General features: G+C 41.6%; 1 protein-coding gene across 1 annotated transcript in view; it reads left to right on the forward strand.

Moving 5' to 3' along the window:
• Window positions 1-516: 516 nt before the first annotated feature.
• olfm2a (olfactomedin 2a) overlaps window positions 517-20,660 on the forward strand; it is a 55,636-nt gene continuing 35,492 nt past the window's right edge. Inside the window, exon 1 of the mRNA XM_034220393.1 lies at window positions 517-979. Coding sequence (XP_034076284.1) covers window positions 923-979 — 57 coding nt within the window. The 5' untranslated portion in view covers window positions 517-922. The remainder of the gene's footprint in view (window positions 980-20,660) is intronic.

Genomic DNA, 20,660 nt, shown 5'->3' on the forward strand with positions numbered 1-20,660 from the left:
GTTAAGCACGCAGCATCATCACTGGAAGCAATGCTTCTATCTATCTATCTATCTATCTCTGTATGTTATACCAGTAAATGGGCTACAATATACCGACAAATATGGGGCAATGGGATAACAAAATTGGAATAAAAAAAGGGATAATTGGTGATTTTCACAATGTAAACCATAAATAAACACATTTATTCAGGTAGTTCTAATTGGATATGTGTCATCACTGAATTGATAGTATCGCTTTGACAGTAAACACCCTGATCTGTTAAATGCAGAAAGTTATCACTCTATTTTGTTAAGCATGCAGCATCATCAATTGAAGCAATGCTTCAAGACACACGCACACACACACACACACACACACACACACACACACACACACACACACACACACACACACACACACACACACACACACACACACACACACACACACACACACACACACACACACACACACGCACGGCCAAGCTTGGCTGCGTCAAAGAGTGGTACTTCTTTCACTGTGCTCCCGGCACATAGACGTGCTGCTCCTAGCGTCGGTACCTTGCAAGCACAGCAGTCACCTTCCAACCTCTGCGACTCTCCTCCGATCCGTCTCGCTCAGTCGCAGTTATTTTTGCAGGAGGGAGGGGACCGCCGATCTTCCTCTCCACACATTTATCTGCGGAGTTTCTCCACCGACGGAAATTGGGAGGGCTGCTAAAAAGTCTATGCTCCACGAAAGACACGCGACTGGTGGCTTCACCGAGCCAGAGAGGTCTGCCGTGCGTCCTGGGGATGAGGTTGCTGGCGCACAGCCGACACAGCGTTAAAGGAAGCCCTCTGTATCTGAAGAAACCGCCCCAGTGAGGGACACGGACGGAGGGAGAGCTGAGGGAGAGCTGCGGGAGCTGGTGTCGGCTGGGACGCTATCATTTCGACTAGGATGCATCTCTTCAGTGCCATGTTCCTGCTTGTGATGTTAGCTGTCATGCCCTGTGAGGTAAGGACTCTGGCTTAAACGCTTACACGTTATGAATAAGCATTGTTTAAAAGTTCCCAACATGTAGCCTACCATTTAAGCAAGAACACACGGCTAACGAGCAGACTGTTACAAAACTGGAAACATAATTTAAATTCAGTGCAGTGCAAAGACTGGACAATGAATGTTGCAGCATTTAATAGAACATTTGCTATTGTTCAGTATGCAACCTACCGAGCTGATGATAAGCAAAGAGCATAGAGAAACTTATAACAAGCAGAACTGCAGTTAATGTGAATCCAGCTGGGCTCACTTATCGTTTTATTCCGGGAATGTAAGTCTCACCCATGTTTCTGAATGGCATCTTGAAGCAGTAGTATGTATTACAACTAGTGGACTAGATGACTGGAACATGGTGATGAAATATTTTAAAGGAAAAAGAGTAAAGATTTGACTGATACGTTTGATGCCCTGGAGGTCGTTGTTTACAGCCCTTCCTGTCCATCTCTCTATCACTGACAGAGAGGTCCAAAGGCTCCTGGAGAGACACACACACGCGTTGATTAAGCTGAAAAGAACCGACACTGACAGTTTGTATACAGGATCTACAAGCCATGCGTAATTAGTAGTGTGCCATAGCAGCCAACAAACGGTTGTAGATCCTGGAGATGTGTGACGGGTGTCTGAGTGATTGTGTGGCGTGCTGTGTTGTGCATGACACTCGAGAAAGCTGCGTCCCTTTGCTAAAAATGACGAGCTTTGATGTGACCGTTGTAAATTGAAGTGAAGGATGGAAAATGATTTGACCCAGAAAAGCTTTCAGTCAAGGCAGATAATTTGAACTTGCAGGGGTTCATCTGGTCATACAAGCAGCATGGCAGCCTACACAGTACAAGGTCTGCTTATAAAGTAGGTACAATGTGCCTGTTATTTAGGAGTGCACAAAAGGCCCGATCTGTTGGATGGCACAGGTTTGCACCTTTAGCTCCATACAGCAGATACATTCAAATGTTCTACATTTCAGACTGAGGAAATATGCTGTAACATGTAAAGCCCATATGTTGCATGCAGGCAGCATACATTAGGGTTTTATATGGCATGTCTACAGGGCAAGCTGGAACTGCAGTTGACCTTTAACAAAAGCTACAGTATGTTGTTTTAAGTCTACAGGATGTGCTGTACACCTGTGTGCCAGGTTGAAAGTATAACATGTACATCACAGATGGTATTACATGAAAACCAATTGATTTTATTCTGAGTGGTATGAAACAAGGCGCAGCAGTTCCCAGGTCTCTAATTCAACAATCCGATTGAACACATCCCTAGCCTCACGATAATGACAAAATGAAACAATTCAAATGTGTTGCATTTTAACCTCCTATATATGTTTTTGCATGCATGATAACTGATTTAACCTTCCCTGAAAGTCCAAAACTCAAATGTATTAACTAAGCAAACAAAGTGTCAATTACAAAACGTGTTCTATTCTACACGCATCCACACAGCACTTTAAATGTTCTTCAATATATTAAGAGGAATACATGTCACTGGCAAATACTTGCTAAAGTGACACAGACAAAGTAGCTGATGACTTGCTATCATCACTCAACCCCTTCTTCAATGGGTTCACACTGTAATTGGCCTTGGGGGACAATTTGTTGCAAGTGTTTGCATTAAATATTTAAAGGTCTAAAAGAAAATATGACGCGGAAGATTGCAAGTCAAACATAAAGAATGTATGACTTGGTGCATATCCACTGCAATGACACCAACATTACTTTCCACCAGAGTCGAGATATTCACATATTTTCTGTCTCAGTCTTAGCACAAGCCTGTATTAAATATTAAGAGAGCTTTAATGAGACAGATGCACTTGTTTGTTAACTGCACACGTTTGTTAAGTACCCATAAAGCCCTGGGGGCCCTCAGTGTACAGATGGGCACCTGCTTGACCTTGCCACAGATGTCTTGTACATCAAGCCATGTATGACAGGACACACTGATATGCGTGTATGTGTGTTCATGATTTTGGAAGTAATGGATTTACTATATACACACACATAGTATACTGTAACCGGCTATAATAACACTTTAAAAAAATCTATTTAGGATGTCTAACTTTACTGGATGATCTTAAATAAACCTTAAACGCGACATATCTTCTCTTTAAGTACCAGAACATCTGAGAATTGTGTGCTCAAAATCTTTCTGCAAGGTGTAAACCATGTAAAGTTAATATTATTTAGAAAAATACATTCCACATATTGAATGAAAAAACTAATGTTGACTCTTCTTTGAAATGATAGGATAATAGCATACATTTCTGTGAAACTCAGATTTTCTTTAGTCTGATTTAATAGCTTATTATTGAAAGCTTCAAATTTTAAATTGAACAGCAAATATGGATGTACAGCCTAATTTATCTTGCTCCATTTAGTGTACAATGAGATGACTGGATATTGTGTTCATGTTTTCAACAAACAAAGGAATTTAACAATACAATTCAGTGTGAAACATTACTTTTATCACAAACAAAGCAACTGAATTTGGTTGGTGACAGCTGCCCGTAATACCTCAAGAATAAATATAACTGCTTTGTTGAAAACAAAGGCTTTGAATGAAACAAATCACATTGTGTTGTAGTCAAAAGAATGCTTCCAAATCAAAAAGCTGTGTGTTGCACTAATATTCCTGTTCAACTGACAAAGTGATTTAAAAAGCTTGCTGGAGCCTGAATGATATGTGAGGTCATACTTTCCAAGGGGACCCAAGATTTCTTGAGTTTGTTTTCTGTAGCTGCCCAGTTTCTGTTTACGGTAAGATTGCTTAATGTTTTTTGAAAGATTTACAATCAGGTTTGGAGGCAAAGCAACTGCGTAAGGGGGTGCCAGAGGAATACAGTTATTGGTTTAGGATGTCTGATCTTGAAGACTCCCAACATGGTTGAGAGTGATTGAAATAAACACTTGCTTTAGTGTGGCTGTACAAACATCAAATGCAATGGGGGAGAAGACTTGCTTGTCATTCTCAAAGAGTGAGTCAGAACACTGAGCAATTGGAAACAGGTTTCAGTAATATACTTGATCCTTTTTCTCACCAGGGATCACGATAAACAATCAGGCCACTATTTAGGGACTTATTAAGCTGTGTTTACTCATTCCAGATAGGTGTGATGATTAGACCAGAAAATCAGACAGCCAAATTAAAGCTAAAAAGCAAGTACTGCAAAAGAGAGAGCTCTTCTAAATCACAACTAAAACACTAAACACTAAACCATCCTTAGGCACAAACATTACGTTTATTTACGTTGAATTAATGATACAGTACTTATTGCTGTGATATACAGTAAGTGTCACTGGATTGAAATGGTTTTATTGATGCAAATGATGGGGCCGCTATTAGGGGTTTCACAACTACCAATATTTACTAGTCGACACGTTTTTCAAAATAGTAGTCGACTAGTCGACTAGTCGTTACGTCATAATAAAGACACACAAAGAGAGGTGTACAACTGTATTTTATATTGGAACTCATACAGTTACATTAAACACTGCATTTTAATTTGTGTTACATGGCTGAGTAAATAACAAACAGTAACTGGACTTAGTAAATAACAAACAGTAACTGGACTCACCAAAATCGACAGCAAAAAACTCTGTTTACTGAAATGCCACGTAAATCCAGTGCGCAACAGCGCATTGCGCAACACTTTACTCGCTGTCCTCCACGATAACGTCCACCTTTCCAGATTTTTGGTTTGCGTTGAGGAACACCAACGCATCGACATGTGAGGGAAGGAGGCTTGACCGCTTTCGGGTGACAGTGTTGCCTGCCAGGGAAAAAACCCTCTCACTGGGGTGCCTGTGGCTGGAATAGCTCCTCGAAAGCTTGGCTAAACGGGGGACGCGGTGCACGTTTTCTGCCCACCACTCCAGTGGGTTATCCATTGTGGGGATATGCGTGTGTCCGCTGGCAGTAAACCCTAGCTCATCATCCGCATCACTGTTGACCCGTTTTTTCTTGCTGCTCGTCTGCCTCGGTCCTGTGCTGACGCCGGTCCGTTGCTCACTGGTGCTAGCATTACTGCTAGTGCTAGCTGTCGGCAGCGGGTGTCTCATCTTCAGATGGTTGCGCATAGCAGATGTATGTTTGTTGTACTTCAGTACAGCTGTACACAACTGACACTTCACCGTGGAGTTGGTTACATCTTTGTTGAAGTACTGCCATACATAAGAATGTCGGACGTGTTTTGGAGCATTTTGTAGCACCTCGTTTACCTCCATTTTTTTCACGACTAGTCGACTAGGGCCTACAGCGCCGACTAATGGTAAAGGTAGTCGACTAGTCGATTAGTTGGTGAAACCCCTAGCCGCTATATGTTGCTATTTTGAGAAGAGTGTGTATCAGTATTATTGACAAACCTCACATATATTAGGTCTCATTCCACGAACAAATAGGAAAAGTGAAAGGCTAATACTATTTACTGTGTCTCTGCATGTGAGGACAACAAAACTTCAGACCTGAGCTCAATCAGAGCCAGGCAGGACAAACAGCTGGTTGGATAATATCCAACAAGACAGCTTTTAAAACAGATTTTTTCAGCAAGACTACCTGTTAAAAGCTTTGATAAATATGAAGGAATTAATCTGGATGACAAAGATGTGAGTGTATGTTTCCCAGGAGGAAGGACACTAGGTAGCAGGCTGGACAGAATATGTTCTGCCAAGCATCAGCCTAACCTCCACCAAGAGAATTAAACAAATGGAAATCAGCAAGAGCAGGGGTGTAAATCTGCCAGTGAGCGGCAAGGAGACACACTGAACTATAAAAAACACCTTGCTATGCTGTGACAGAACCCACGTTTACTAAATGACTAACACTGCATGACCATGAACAAGCCCTTGGAAGGTCAAGCTGCAACACACAGATCAAACTGTAAAACTAAAACAAGGAAATTACGTGTTTTGCATGCAGATTAGGCTTAATGTATCATGTAATAATGTTAACATTCAAGTACACTAGTGTGGCTATAAGATGAGTCACAAATGAATATCAATAATATGTAAGTTTAGTGTAGTTTTCTCTGTAAAAAAGTATAACAGACACATTTTTGCTGCCTGTCAGTCACTAACAATAATGTCGAGCACAATGTGGGTGAGTAAGTGAGCAGGTTGGGCTTGAGGAGCCACTATGCCTGCATCCACCTTCATGCACTAGCTGTAAATATGAAAAGGTGCTTCATAATCAGCCACAGATAATGAGGTTGCATTATGTTTGATACAGTGCTGCTTGAAGAGATTGAACAGTATGTGCTTGTGTCATGACTGATTAGGGCAGAGCTGGAATCAGTGCACGATAATGATACCACATTGTGCGAGTCTTACCACTGTAAAGAGATCTGTGTCATAAAGAGATGCTGCTTAAGAAAGGCTGGAGCACAGAGAGCTATTGAGCCTTTGTTCTGTCCGCTGTTCACTCCCACATCTTAATGTTTGATGTGCTTTCGTGTTGCCCACTGCTTTATCATCAGAGGTGTGTGTGTGTGTGTGTGTGTGTGTGTGTGTGTGTGTGTGTGTGTGTGTGTGTGTGTGTGTGTGTGTGTGTGTGTGTGTGTGTGTGTGTGTGTGTGTGTGTGTGTGTGTGTGTGTGTGTGTGTGTGTGTGTACACTGTATAATTGTTAGGACTTGTCTGCCCTCTGATAATTTGGTCCTTAAAAGGGTTAAAAAATGATTACTGAGGTAACACCTTCTTTACTAAATGGCTAGCTTAAAGTTAGGATACGTATGTAACATGTTGTGTTGGTGGTGAGGATTTAGAGCAAATAAATGCTGTAACATTTCCGGTACAGCAGATGTATTGATAAAAGAAGAGGTGGTTACAGTAGGATGTGTGTTTTTTAATGGACAGTGAGGTGTGTGTGCCTGTTTAAGTGCTTAGCTTTCTAATGATGATGTACCTGTTTCTGGGTCAGTTTTATAAATGTGGTCTGCTCATGACTCACACAGGGGTGATAGTAGCGCGTGAGCTTTTTTGCGAATGCGGCCGTGGGTGAAATGGGTGACTGATTTTGCTACTGCGGTGCCTTAGATGAGGCACGAAAGGCAGGTAGCGGTCAGCAGTCTAATTGGTTAACAGATGGGAGGCAGGGTAGGGAAGCATGTGAGGTCAGTGGCCTGACTCTCAGACTGACAGTGTGTCCCCGCCATGGTCGGGCCCCTGAGCTACAGAGGGTGTGTCAGTATGGCGTTACCTTTCCAGCTGGAATCCCCCTCTCCATATCATGGGTACGTATGAAATGTAAATTCTGCATAAAAATTGACCGATTGACCGGTCATTGACCGATCTGACCTGAAACAAACTGTGATCTTATATTCATACTACATCAGAGAAATGTAGTGATATTAAAACAATATCATGATTTCAGATTAGGTTATTGCCCAGGATTTCGTATATTGTAATAAGTGTTGTGTTTTCCCGGCTTTAAAAGATGCATCATATTCAACTGATGTCATTTTCAGAACTTTCCAGACTGCTGTAGCTGTCCAATTATTGGTCTCACTTACTAAATAATTTTATTCTCATTACTGCTAATTTTTTAATAAAAAATCTCATTGGGTAAACATTTTGTCCAAGAACCAATAGCCAACCATACAACATTGCTAGAAGTCTTTATGCAATTCGAATTTGATATATGATTTTCTCATTATTGCTCAACCCTACAATGCTTTACTAACGAAATCACAACAAAAAACGAATTGACAAAGGGAAACTAAATGGCTTGCAGGCTTTGGATTTGTATTCGTACAGCACATGATCCTATATGATTACTCTCCGCCTTTATTTTTGAAACCATGAAAGGAGATGAATATTGCAAGTACTTTAGAACCAGGGGACACATGCTTCAAACTCATATTGTCAAAGTCAGAGATAAAAGTCTGGTACCTTTGGTATTTAGTCCATGCTTTAAATGACCAACTACTCATTCAGAGCTACGGACTGACCACCACATGCTCTGGGGTTCTGTGGGATCTAAATGACCTCTGTTGATGCTTTCTGTTTTGTTGAAAACCCAGTGGCTGCTTTACTAAAATGACCATAAGCCATCCCATGGACTGAGCTGGATGACTGGTCTGCTCGTAATCGTCATTAAAAAGGTCTTAAAGGTCTTTTGGGAACTGGATACAGTTCTCCTTTGTACAGACAGGGTTAACCTGGCAGCTTACCAGCATCCAGCTGTACACTCAGGGACTGATTACTTTTATACATGCAGGAGGAAAGAAAAAGTAGAGGACACGTGCCCTTCCGACCCGACTCTTCCAGACAATTTCACAATCATTGACTGATGCACAACAATTTTCTCAAAATATTCAGTTTCCCCATAAAATGTATAGGAGGTTATTTGTATGGTTGCTGTCGACAGAGTATGGAAGGATCAGCTTGACTGGTGGGATGAATATCATCCCTATATCGCAATCTCTACCCCACTTTCTCTCTTTCCTTCTGTGTGAGTGTGCTCGAGGGTGCAGGATTCCCAGAGGTTTATGTCTGTGACTCTAAGCACGAGTGACATTTCTCTGACAACACCCAGAACAAGCACACGCATGCACGTGCGCATGCACGTGCACACGCACAGAACTCTTTCACACACATTGTTACCATCTCCTTTTCTCTCTCCCCTTTGCTCTCTAGTTCACAAACATGTCAGGAATGGGATCCACAGCCGACAAAGAGCAAAGCAACGCATTGAATCGACACCATCATAAATACAGCTGTGCCAGTTTTGCCTGTCACAGGTTATAGTATGAGTGACAGACACCAATTAGAGCACAGACACGGTTCATCATCTGGTCAATGCCGGACACACAGCCACCAATAATAAGGGCAACAACACACGTTACCTAAGTAACTGTCACCGTGGGACTCACCCAATGATTATTTTTTGCGTCCATCTGCTCTTTTTTTGCATTGCAGTAGGCACCTTCTGACCAGTTTTCTGTACGACCTTGCTTTCTCCTGCTCGATGAATCTTTTATGAGCTTGGCAATGTGGGTTTCTGTGTAGAAGATTGGAATATAAATATGGCTGTTGCGCCTAGAGCTCCTCTTTCGCTCTGATACAAAAGCTTTCATAAGACTGAGCAGATTGGGCAAGTTGCTATGAACGGTGCTCTTCACATGTCTTTGCTTTCATCGGAAAACACACATCCCATATCAGAGAGTGTTATGCATTATCAAACACCCAATATAGATTCTGCCTCCACCTGCTCGATCACATGCCCGGACAACCTACCACACTCCTGGGAAATCTTGTTTTATATATAAAAAAAGGTTTGGTTTATTATAGTCGGCATAGTTTTCTTTTCAATAGCCCAAGTTAATCAACACGTTCATGTTTTGGGGAGCTGTAGAATCACCTGACATGGACTCAGAGGTGAGGTAAGAGTAAATATTTTAGTTGAACTACTCAGACTGTACTACGCCTCTTTTCTATAACTACCTCTATCTCTTTTATCTGTTTTTCTGTCTCCTCTCCTCCTATTTCACATGATCCACTCTGCATTGCCATGTGTGAGTGTGACAGCATTGCCTCCCATGCTGAAAGCTAACTCAATTGCAGGTGTTTCATTTTGGGGAATGAAGGATGAGAGCTCTACGCCGCAGCAGAAGCGGGTGGAAAGAGGAACCATTTAATCGATGTGTTTTCCACGTGGCACTGTCACAGCCACTGAGTAGGGCCATTGATGAGGGAGGCTCTCTCTGACTGCGCCAAGGCTTAAAGGCTCCAGTCAGGGAGGCGTGGGAGCCCAGCAGCCACCAGACACTGCTGCATATCAAGCAGGCTGGCAGAGCTCTCTGCAGCCCCACGGTGCCATAGGTAGAGAGGTCCTTTGATAAAGACACTACATGTAGGAGAGAGTAGATAACAAGATGCTCCAGCGGAAGGAACACCAGCTTACATTAATATGCCACCTGATTCTGAACCCCCCCCCCCCCTCTCGGGATTTATCCAAGTCTTCAGAACACACACACTTGAATGTGTAACACTGGATGTGAACACCACATCTGGAAGTAGAAGTCACAACTAGAGAACTCAGTATGTATTATATTAAATAATATCATGGATATGTGTAGAACTGATGACATCAACTGAAATATATTTGATGTAGATTTGATGGATTACACAAAATTGGGGTGAAATGATGTAACACGCACATTTTTCCACTCATCCATCATAGATAAGAAGGACCGCATTGAGATGAGCATACTAATGGGAAGGGACTTTTCTCGTGAGCCCTTGATTTTCCAGCAGGGCATTGAATCCACTGCTCATCATGCCCTTTTGATTATTTACAGAGTATATAAACAAAACATTATTTTTAAACAATGGCCTTGAGTTTGCCCAGAGTTCTCAGTCTGCAACATTTCACATTTTTTTTCTCAATAACCGACAGCCTCAGACGAACAAAGAACAAAATGTATTTCTGCATGACTCTAAATAAAAGCTCCAGTCCCTCAGTAATACTTTTGGCAATGGGTTTACATACTGTAAGTGCATTCAAATGATGTTAATGTGCAGCATTAATTAAAGCTAGGAAAAAAATGGAGCTGTATATAAAAGCAATAATGTGCATTAACTAATAATTAAACACCAGTATATAAGGTACATATAATGTAGTCACACACACACACACACACACACACACACACACACACACACACACACACACACACACACACCTGTATAACAAACACACATAGACAGATGCTGTTAACTGCAGATGCTGTGGTGATCAGGGTTAGTAAAAAGTGAGAGGATGTGGACTGGGTTTGAATAAGTGCCCACTGGAGTAGCTGAGCAGGGTAGCATGGTTGTAAAGTGAGATGGCAGGAACGAAAGAGAGAGAGATAGAGAAAGAAAGAGTAAGAGAGAGAGAGAGATAGAGAGCGGAAAAGAAAGAGTGGAGTTGCTGGAAATGAAAATTGGAGATTGCAGGCGGGGATAGAGGGGGAAAATAGACAGAGTGCCTTCCGACTGTGCCTGCCGAATGTGCCTGCAGGGTTATTATCTCTCCCATCCTAACCAAAAGGAGAATAATAATTAGAGGCCTATCGCTCCGTCACTATGATTTTTTTCCGCTCACTGGCCCTGACACTCCTTGCAGATCGCCTTTAATTATCGCCACATCGCTTAATCAATACGGCAGTGACCGTGACAAAACAATGGCATGTGCATCCTGTCGCTCGGGCAAGAGAGACACAGGAAGCAGCAGGAAGGAGAAGAAAAGATGAAGTGTCGACAGACAAGACGGGAGACAAAAATAATGTAGAGTGGCATTTCTGTGGGGAGGCGGGGGAGCAACGTCATGCTCTGATAAAAACCTGCTCTCATGATGATTAGAGTCTGCACTTGTTTATCTACTGTTTAGTTTGTGTTCAAGCAGATGTGTGGCAAGAAGTATGTTTTTGCATCCTACTGCGTCACAAGGTGAGGAAAGAAAGCAGGTTGCACGGCTGAGCTCAGGCAACAGTTCTGTCCTATCATGTCACACTATAAGGGATCTAATGCAGTAATCCTCGTTACTTTTTCGAGCAGCAGAGCTGAGTGCTTCAGCCACACTAATGGTGATGTGATGAATAGGTATTCAGAAGAGGTTTCTCTCTATAAGCCTTAGTGCCTCAGGATAGTGGCCCTCTCAGGCTCTCTTCTATTAGTCCTCTCAGTGTAAGTAACAGCAAGCAGAGATCATGAGAGGAATACTTCTCACTTTTTAGGGGCATTTTTTTACTTACTGTATGTTCTTTATCAATATCTGCAGCTGCCATGCTTACATATCTGTTGGTCTTATCCAACATAGGTCTAATGGCAGCTGCAGATCATGGAAAGACTGTTTGATGTGAACAGTGGGATTGTTTAAATTGTGGATTAAGTCAGGGTATAATGATGATTCTGGAAAGTTCAACTAAATTGAGATCAACATCAAGGAAATACAAATTGTCAGATTATATTTGAATGCAATGGAGCTCTCAATATGTTTGCATTTTCAAATTAGAGGGAACCCTTGTATTGGTGTCAATACACTTTAAAGTGGACCTATCATGCTATATTTGAATAATATATTGTAGGGCCATAGTACCTATATAAAACATGTCTGTGAAGTTCTTTTTCAAAATACCAAACAGATCATGCATTTTAGCCATGCCTCATTTCGCTCTATTTGCTCTATTCCAGCCCTGTCTTCACAAGGGCTGATTCTGTGGTAAATGAGCTGCAGCTGACCACGCCCCCCTGCAAAGGAGGGGGGCGAGGCACGAGCGTCATGTTACCATGCTGTTACCATGCTGTTACCATGCCACGGCAACCTCTCATTCCCCTGATAGGTAGAGAGTTGGCCATATAGGCGGAGCACCCCGTTTCTGACGTCAGAACAATTTAAAATCTGTATCAGTCTGTATCAGCTCCGTTGCAGCCCCGTTTTTAGAGATTTGGGTATGGAGGAAAAGAGAGAGGGTTGTGTTTTCTGACACTTGGTGAGTTCCCTGACACACATATTCCTGTATAAAAGACGTACAAGAGTACATTTTGCATGATAGGTCCCCTTTAAATTAGGGATTAAATCTCTGGGTTGCAGAAATGAGTTACCCTATCCAGCTCATTATTCCGAGGTATTTCTGTCATTCTAATCTAAAATTATTAGAGGTTTTACCACAGGCAACCAGGCAATAATCAATAATGATATGTCCCAAAAGGAATTAGCAGAGAAGTCGCTGACTGCCATGTCTTAAAGACACCAAATGAAAATATTTATGTTAATGATTAGAAGAGGATGTGTCTCCTTAAGGGAAAAATCATCTCTCTCTTTCCCTCCTTGTGCTGCATGGAATATTAATGCCAGAGATGGCCTTTTCTGATATCATATCTCTCAGGCTGCACTCACAAATATCATCATTAGGCTCCATAGATCTGTGTCGTGCTCAGAATAAAGAGCATGCTGCACAACATCCTGCATCAACTGGAATCCTGCACACACCGTTTGTGGAAATCTATCCAGCATCCGTTTGTATCTTTATAACAATCATACACTCACACATTCTCAAGCACACACTCCCCACAATATAATTCACATTTCAGGATGAGACTCAATTGAGTTGGTTATGCAGGACGTGTCACCACATTCAACATACAGTTTATTGCTTACCATCTGAACGCTGCATCTGTTACTGAATGATCCAGCCTGATGATCCAATGTAACGCCTGTGGTGAAGCACCAGCCTCTATGACCATTAGGGCCTCCCACCAATATCTTCCCACTCAGAATACATCTCATCTCACACTCCACTGGCTAACTCCACAGAATATTACCCTTTTATAATTTTCAACATATGGTCCTTTTCAGCTCTGTACACTCGTTTTCTCAAGTTCGTTGATATTTTCCTGTCTGTTTGTTTAATCACTGAGCGGATCAGTGGATTTCAACAACACTTCCTAGATTTGTGCAGATTACATGGCTGGAATCGTCACGTTGTTGGGGGGAGGCACAAGGAACACAAGACAGTTTATTCATACTAATAAGTATCTCTATTCTTTCCACCGGCAAGGCAAAACTCCATAAAAGCACACAGTGACAAGCTAATTTGTTTATCTAGAGGTTTCTCCTATCCAGTTTTGCCCATAAGCCTATATGGCTTTAAATGTAATATTCAGTTAGGGGCTGTTTTTGGATTTCTCTCCACTGCACACTGTGCCTGTGTTGGATTAATAATATGCCCTTAATTAAATGTTATAGCTTCTTTGAGCATTAATGACCTGAAGACAAAGGACACAAATGAGGCTCTAGTGTGGGCTCTGACAAAGGAGCTGGACACAAGACTGCAGGGCTGTCTCTTCATTACTAATATACAGCTATAGCTGATGGGTTCTGGTCATTGTTTGATCCTGACAGTCTACAGCGCAGAGCACTACTCTAACATTTTATTTCAGAATTGGCTGCTGCAAAACCTCAGTCAAGCAGACTGTAATTGGCAGGATCGCACCACTCCTCTCTGGTCCTGTTAGTTTCACTGTTGCAGACGTGGCAGAAAACAGACAAGATGTAAATTCATCACCTAAGGGAGTTTAAAATGCATCACCCATCCTTTTCTCTCTTTATCGGTTTCTTCAACGGCCGCTCCCTCTCTTTTCTGCCTCTCCTTAACATCACAGTCTTGTCTATTACCCTTTTTTTTATCTCCTGTGTTTTTCTTTTGTTTATATATGTGGTTAGCCAATCATGGTGATTCCTTTACTCTGTGACTGGGTGACATTTATAAACAATGACTCCGACACAGGCCAAATGAGAAAACACAGACAGACCCTTTGTCCCCTGTTCGTCTTACTCATCTAACAAGGGGCTAGTTGCACAACATCTAAGATCAGATCTCAGCTCTTTTGTGGGTATTGATAAATATGTCATTGATGCAACAAAGCACTTTGCCATTGCAGTAATGAGACAAAGGAATGACATTAGACTTCGGCAGCTCCCTGCAATAACAGTAATACATCTATATAGAGGTCCTATACAGATTTGTAAATATTTGCAGTAATAGCCATCTGAAGAAAATTGGTCAGAGCGCTTAGCAGAAGTTACCATCTGGAAGAAAGAAACTCAATTATCCTTGGGGGTTATTGTGACTGCACCAAAAGTTCAGTGGCCATGGGGGTCAGTCTCATCTACTGGAGCAGGCTTTCTTGAGATTAAGCTTGATTTGGTTTTATTTATTTGACATGGCAAAAACATAAATAAAACATATCATACACTCTGACAAAGTCATTGAAACAAATGCAGAGGATAGGACAATACAGTAAAAATAAAAACATATTCCTCTTTGTGGTCCTTTTTCCAGTAGAAGACTAAAAGTAAGCAATACAGGTCACAGGTGACTATCTCAACAGGTTTCACACAAACAAACACATATGCTGTACATATGTTTTTTTTACATTTCTAAATCAGAATCTCATTTTGGTCAAATTCCATTCCCCAAATATTATACCCATATGACATGCAGGACTGGTTTGACTTCACCTCTACTGAAAGCCTATTCCACTCCGATGGCATGAAAGGACAGGTATTTTGCTGAGAATGTGTCTTTAATTGACATGGCACAATGTTTGTCGCCCTGCGTCTGATTATGTATTCACGAGAGTCCCTATAGCTACCTTTATGCAAGGCTTTAACTTCTCAAATTGTTGTTGGTAATTACTCCATTTATAGAAATATCTTTCCCTATGCGCAGCAGTGAGAATGTTTGATTAGCGGGTGCAAAAAGGTCAGAATGGAGTAGCTGTTGGATTCAAAACAGGATTGGTTTGGAGGAGCTTTGTAATCAGGTCATGTAGCCAGAAAATGATCAAATCAAATCAAGTTTTATTTATATAGCACATTTATAAACGATTTTTGGTCGAGCCAAAGTGCTGTACATATAATAAAAATAGCCTACATTAGAGACACTTTACAGCAAATACAACAGCACAGATTGTTAAAAACGACACCCTCTATCCTTAGACCCTCACATCGTACAAGGAAAAATTTCCAGAGAAAACCCCACAGTTTAAGGGGAAAAAATGTGAGAAACCTCAGGGAGAGCAACAGAGGAGTGATCCCTCTTCCAGGACGGACAGACGTGCAATAGATGCCGTATGTAAATCGAAGAGATAATACATTTTACAGCATATAGACCGAAAGTTAGGAAATGCATGTGTCTGTAATAAGAAGATGAATCCACGAGGATGTCAGCTACAATCCTGTGGAAGCCATCAGGGAAGCAGCATGACGAGACCCAAGGCAGGACCGCAGAGACAGGTTCAGCCACGACCCGAAGTCCACGACTTAATCCAGAACTCGGGATAGAGGATCCAAGACACAGGACTACAGCAAGAGGATCAGCCTCGACTCCGGATCCCGGCGTAGATATAGATACAAAACAAGAAAAAAGATTTGGCTGGGTTAATCGGAACAAGAGAATACACAGACACAGACAGAGAGGGAAAAGGTCATTGGATAAAAGTTATTCTTGATAACCCTCTAGAAAGATCTCATGAACTTCCCCACTCAATCTATCAAGACCCGAGCAGTTCTATTAGATATAGATAAGAAACAGAGATAGGGAGCACAACATCATAGTAATTGTGTGAATGCATACATGTGCATATGGGCGAGTGTGTCTTTGTGTGTGGGCTATTCAACTTGGCCACATTTGCCACAGGAAATGCTGCTCTGAGTCTTATTCAGCTGGTCCTGTTGGCATGAGAAGGAACAGAACAGTGGATACAGCCATGCTGCGCTGCAGAATGTGTGACAGCTGATTGCTACATGTAGTTGTTGTTTGATCAGACCTTTTCTTTGGCAAGCATCAAGCAGAATGTGACTCCCTGCTTGTCCCTGATTGAGCCATCTGACATTCAACCATTTACTGTTCAGACATACCAAATACCTTACAAATAATAATGCATAGTGGAGATAGTAATCAAGGGAGCAATCAGGAGCAATCAATCCGTCTATGAATAAAATTGAAATGCATGTTCCAGCAATATATTCATGAAGCTTCCAAGATAAGAACACTAAACTAGGTTTCTCCAGTTCAATGTTGGCTTGATCAAGTAAAACAAGAACATGTATATTTGCTTGCAATTCAGCCTGTTCAATTGTAGCTGTTCCTCTGGTGGGTCATAAATCATTTTTGCCCACAAATTTCAAATATCCTTTGGAAGTGTTCTCTGGGCTTGCCTTAACACAAATCATAATTATCATCATTGAACTTGTGATTATAAATGTTGTCTTTGGGCACACAATGGGTTGAAAGGCAGTTTGAGTGGCTGTTAGATTTCAAGTAAAAAGAGACATGTTGTTCTGGGTTAAAATATTTGCTTCAAACTAAAAACAAAACAAAAGATCAGCTATACTCCGTCGAACATATATAGTTCTGTACAAATTATTTAACTTTACTGGTACTTGGAGACTGTTTTCAGAAACAAACCGAGAACAGCATGCTGTAGGTGAAGAGGCCTGCTATGAGTCAATCTCAGATCTGCAGTCTTGCCTTGTAATATTATGAATGCGTCTCCTTTCTCTTCACTGTGGGTTCATTAGATAGGCTCTATTGTAAAGACAATGGATAGACTGGCCACAGGATATTGAAGGTGTTTTACAGTCGATACAGGCAGGCAGACACACTTACAATATTGATTTTCTTATTCGTGTGTTCCAACTGGAAGGACAGAATCTCTCCTGCTAACATTATTCTAGTTAAACACCATCGGGCTGAGCCTCTGTTTTGTTACTTTCCTACAGGAGTGACCGATTTACTTTATACTGCGTGCATGTTACAGCTCTACCAGGTCTCTCGACAACACTGAGGCAACCACCATTAGAGGGTATTGTCGACATTTCACAGCTCAGTGGAGAGAAATCGTGGTTCATGCAAGTGGACACAAACAAAGAGAGGCATTGACGCATACAAACAAATCTATACATGCATACGTAAGCACATACACACAGTGATGGACACACTTATTGTCTTTACGAGATTATTGTGCCTGATCTTGTCAAACAGTGCTGAAGCAAGTTGAACATGAAAGGTTATCAACTCCCATGTAAGGTCTTCATGCAAGCCATATTTATGATGCCATTAATCATATTATGTCACCTTTCTCTGTGGTCAGAGTGGGACAGAGTCCCTACTTTATTTGTGGTGAACTCTCTCTGCTTGAATTATTGAACATATTCTACTCAATTTGATGTGTTCCCTGCACTTAATGCATGCAGGGGTCGATGCATGTGTGCTCTATAATCCTCCTGTAGTCTCAGTCGCTACTATAAAATGTAAAAGCCCAGATGAGTTTCCTTAATCAAAGGCCCACAGGAGCTGTTAATAGATTAAAAACTGCACACCACTGCGTCTGCCTGCCTAGACCCTGGGGTACAGCCTATTTATGCCATTTAAATAGTTTCCATGGTAATGAGGTCACACTTTGTTTGAGCTGATTTTGATCTTAATATATTAGGAAGGCAGTGGGCCTCCATGTCCATCATCTAATTAATGAATTATGACTCAGAAAAATAGCCAGTATTCTTAGAGCAGGATGACTCCAGCATCTCTCAGAGCTCAGGCGGGGGTTTGTGTGTGGCCTCAGTCAAAACGGCATTAATGTTAAGGAGGTCTGTGTAATTAGCTGAGGTGTAAGTTGTTCCTGTGTTTCCGCTGTGTTTTTGTAGTGTTTGGTGCTTTCTGTTCCACAGTTTTGTTGTTATCTCACCCAGAGTTCTTCCCTATGACCTCAGGCTTTATAGCACTCTACTGCCATCCATGGGTGTGCACAAATGCTGCCATTTGTGCAGTTGGTGGCCATTTTCACAGTTTGAACTTATTAAAAATGCCCTTTATAGAGCAAGCCCTCAGGCTAAGAGCAGAGTGATTTCTTTTTTTAGATGTTTATTATTAAGCACAAAGCCATGTTTGCATGTCTCTGTGGAGGCACCAAAATGTTGCACAACATTTGTGCATGCAGATGTTCCACAGGGTTTGTTTCTACAGTATGAAGTGCAAATCTGAGTCCACGCATGCAACAGGACAGTATGAACACCACTGAATGTGCATGAGCTAAGACACATGTAGGGTAAAGGAGAAACACATGATGCGATGCCATTTTTATTAATGCCGGAGGGGCCAAGAGAGACAACAAAGAGAGGCAGAGAGTGAGAGGAGTTAAAGGCTAAATAAAATTCATGAGAAGGAGAACAAAGGAGAGCAGAGAATTGAAGATAATAAGCAGCGAAAATGAGTCTGGACAATTATTATGGTGTAAATTGTGAGGAATGGCAGTGAAAATTAATCAAAAATAATTAAATTATTACAGGTTAAAAGGCCGACTTCCTCTCTAGTTAATATGTAATGAAAGCTTGTTCTGCCAACAGACTTCGTGATTAGATAGTTGATTGGCAGAGCATGGATTTATTTGCGGTATGGCAGATTGTCCTCATGACACTCATTATTCCCTTCCTTTATTTGGGCCATCACTTTACAAAAGATGGCATCTGACCTGCACTCTCTGACAAGAATTTAAAGTTTGAAAGAGTTCAGGTGCGCTCAACCTTACATAAGTAATGTGAGTAAGTTATTAACAATGGCTTTGAATAAAAAGACCCTGAGATAGAAGAAAAGGATATGAAAAATCTGTGATAGAAGATATGATTTGCAGGAGTCTGATGACAGCCTCTATGGTTTCAGTTCATTTACATTTAGCAGGCGCAGCATTCACATACAGTATGTTCTTGGCACAAATTAAAGAAAGGCAAATTAAAAAGGGAAAAGCATTGTCATCAGAATTCAAATAATAGTGTCTAGACTGCTATTATAAAATCAGAATGCAAGCTGATGAAAAGAGAGAATAAAGAGGTCTGGGAGACACATTTTCCTTAGAGATTAAACTTCTGAGTCACCAACTAGTAATAAAAGAACAGTCGACGGCACATGTCTAATTTGAAGAAACAAAAAAACTACCTTTGATATTGATCATTATAATTTTGAACATTAGGCATGGGCAAGGGAATTTATTATGTCAAACTGGGTCCTTAGGCTACTAGTTTAGGGTAATGTCTGCCTATTTAGTAGGGATGCTCCGATCGCCAATTTCGGGGCCGATCACCGATCGCCGGAATCAGTATCGGCCGATACCGATCGCCGATCCGATCGAGTGGGCGGGGCCTAAATGGAAGATTTAAACATCACTTTAAATCTTCCATTTAAAGTGATGTTTAAAACTCAGTTAATGGGGCTCATTCACTGGAGCTTCCACAAACAACAATCAACTTAATTATTACATTCAAATGATGTACATTATTCAAATTTACATTCACTTTGGATAATAACACGGGAGAAATTAGCGGAAGCGCTCTCTTTTCCTCTCGCCCTCTCTCTCTCTCTCCCTCTCCTGACAGCCTGTCAGTATCTCATGCAGCTCACTGATCCAGTAATGAGTGACCCGACAATGAAGAATAAATATATTTATAATAACTAGTTTAGCTTGATCCAGAGGTAGATAAAATAGCTAAGTGTGTTAGGTCTAACTCTTACGGTACGTCCACACAGCAGCTTTTCAAAAATCTTGAAAATCTTGGAGCTGGGCGTGTCTGAAAGCTTGGGGATTTTTTACGAGCAACGCGACCAACAACCAATCACATGAATCTCCCGCCCCCGACATACAAAGCAAAAAAACCCGGGGATTTTATGCGAGCAATATATATATATATAAACTCCCCAAACAGGCGAAAACTTACCAGTTTCACCCACTGTCTCTGCCACCTCCCTCCATGCCTGGTTCCTCCGGTTTGTATCCCGTTAATAGTTCTGGTCGTAAAGAACCGGGTGATTTGCTACCGTAATTTCTCATTTGGGATATGAGGAAATGAACTGCGGTCTGGTTCTCCCTGTGTGTGTGTGTTTCGCTGCGCTTACCGGTCCGGCGGGCGGAGCTGCAGGATTTCTGCTTCACACACGTTGCATACCGCTATTTTACTGTCTTTTTCGGACACCTTAAAATAATGCCAGACCGGTGAAGCCATTTTGGCGAGCTTGTTTTGCCGCACACAGAGAAAAGTGTCATGTATTTTACGTCATGCGATCGGCTCTCGCGATCGGCATGTTTAGAGAGCACCGATCGATCGGTAGA

Source organism: Gymnodraco acuticeps, unplaced genomic scaffold, assembly GCF_902827175.1.
Source record: "Gymnodraco acuticeps unplaced genomic scaffold, fGymAcu1.1, whole genome shotgun sequence".
In the NCBI taxonomy this organism is placed as follows: Eukaryota; Metazoa; Chordata; class Actinopteri; order Perciformes; family Bathydraconidae; genus Gymnodraco; species Gymnodraco acuticeps.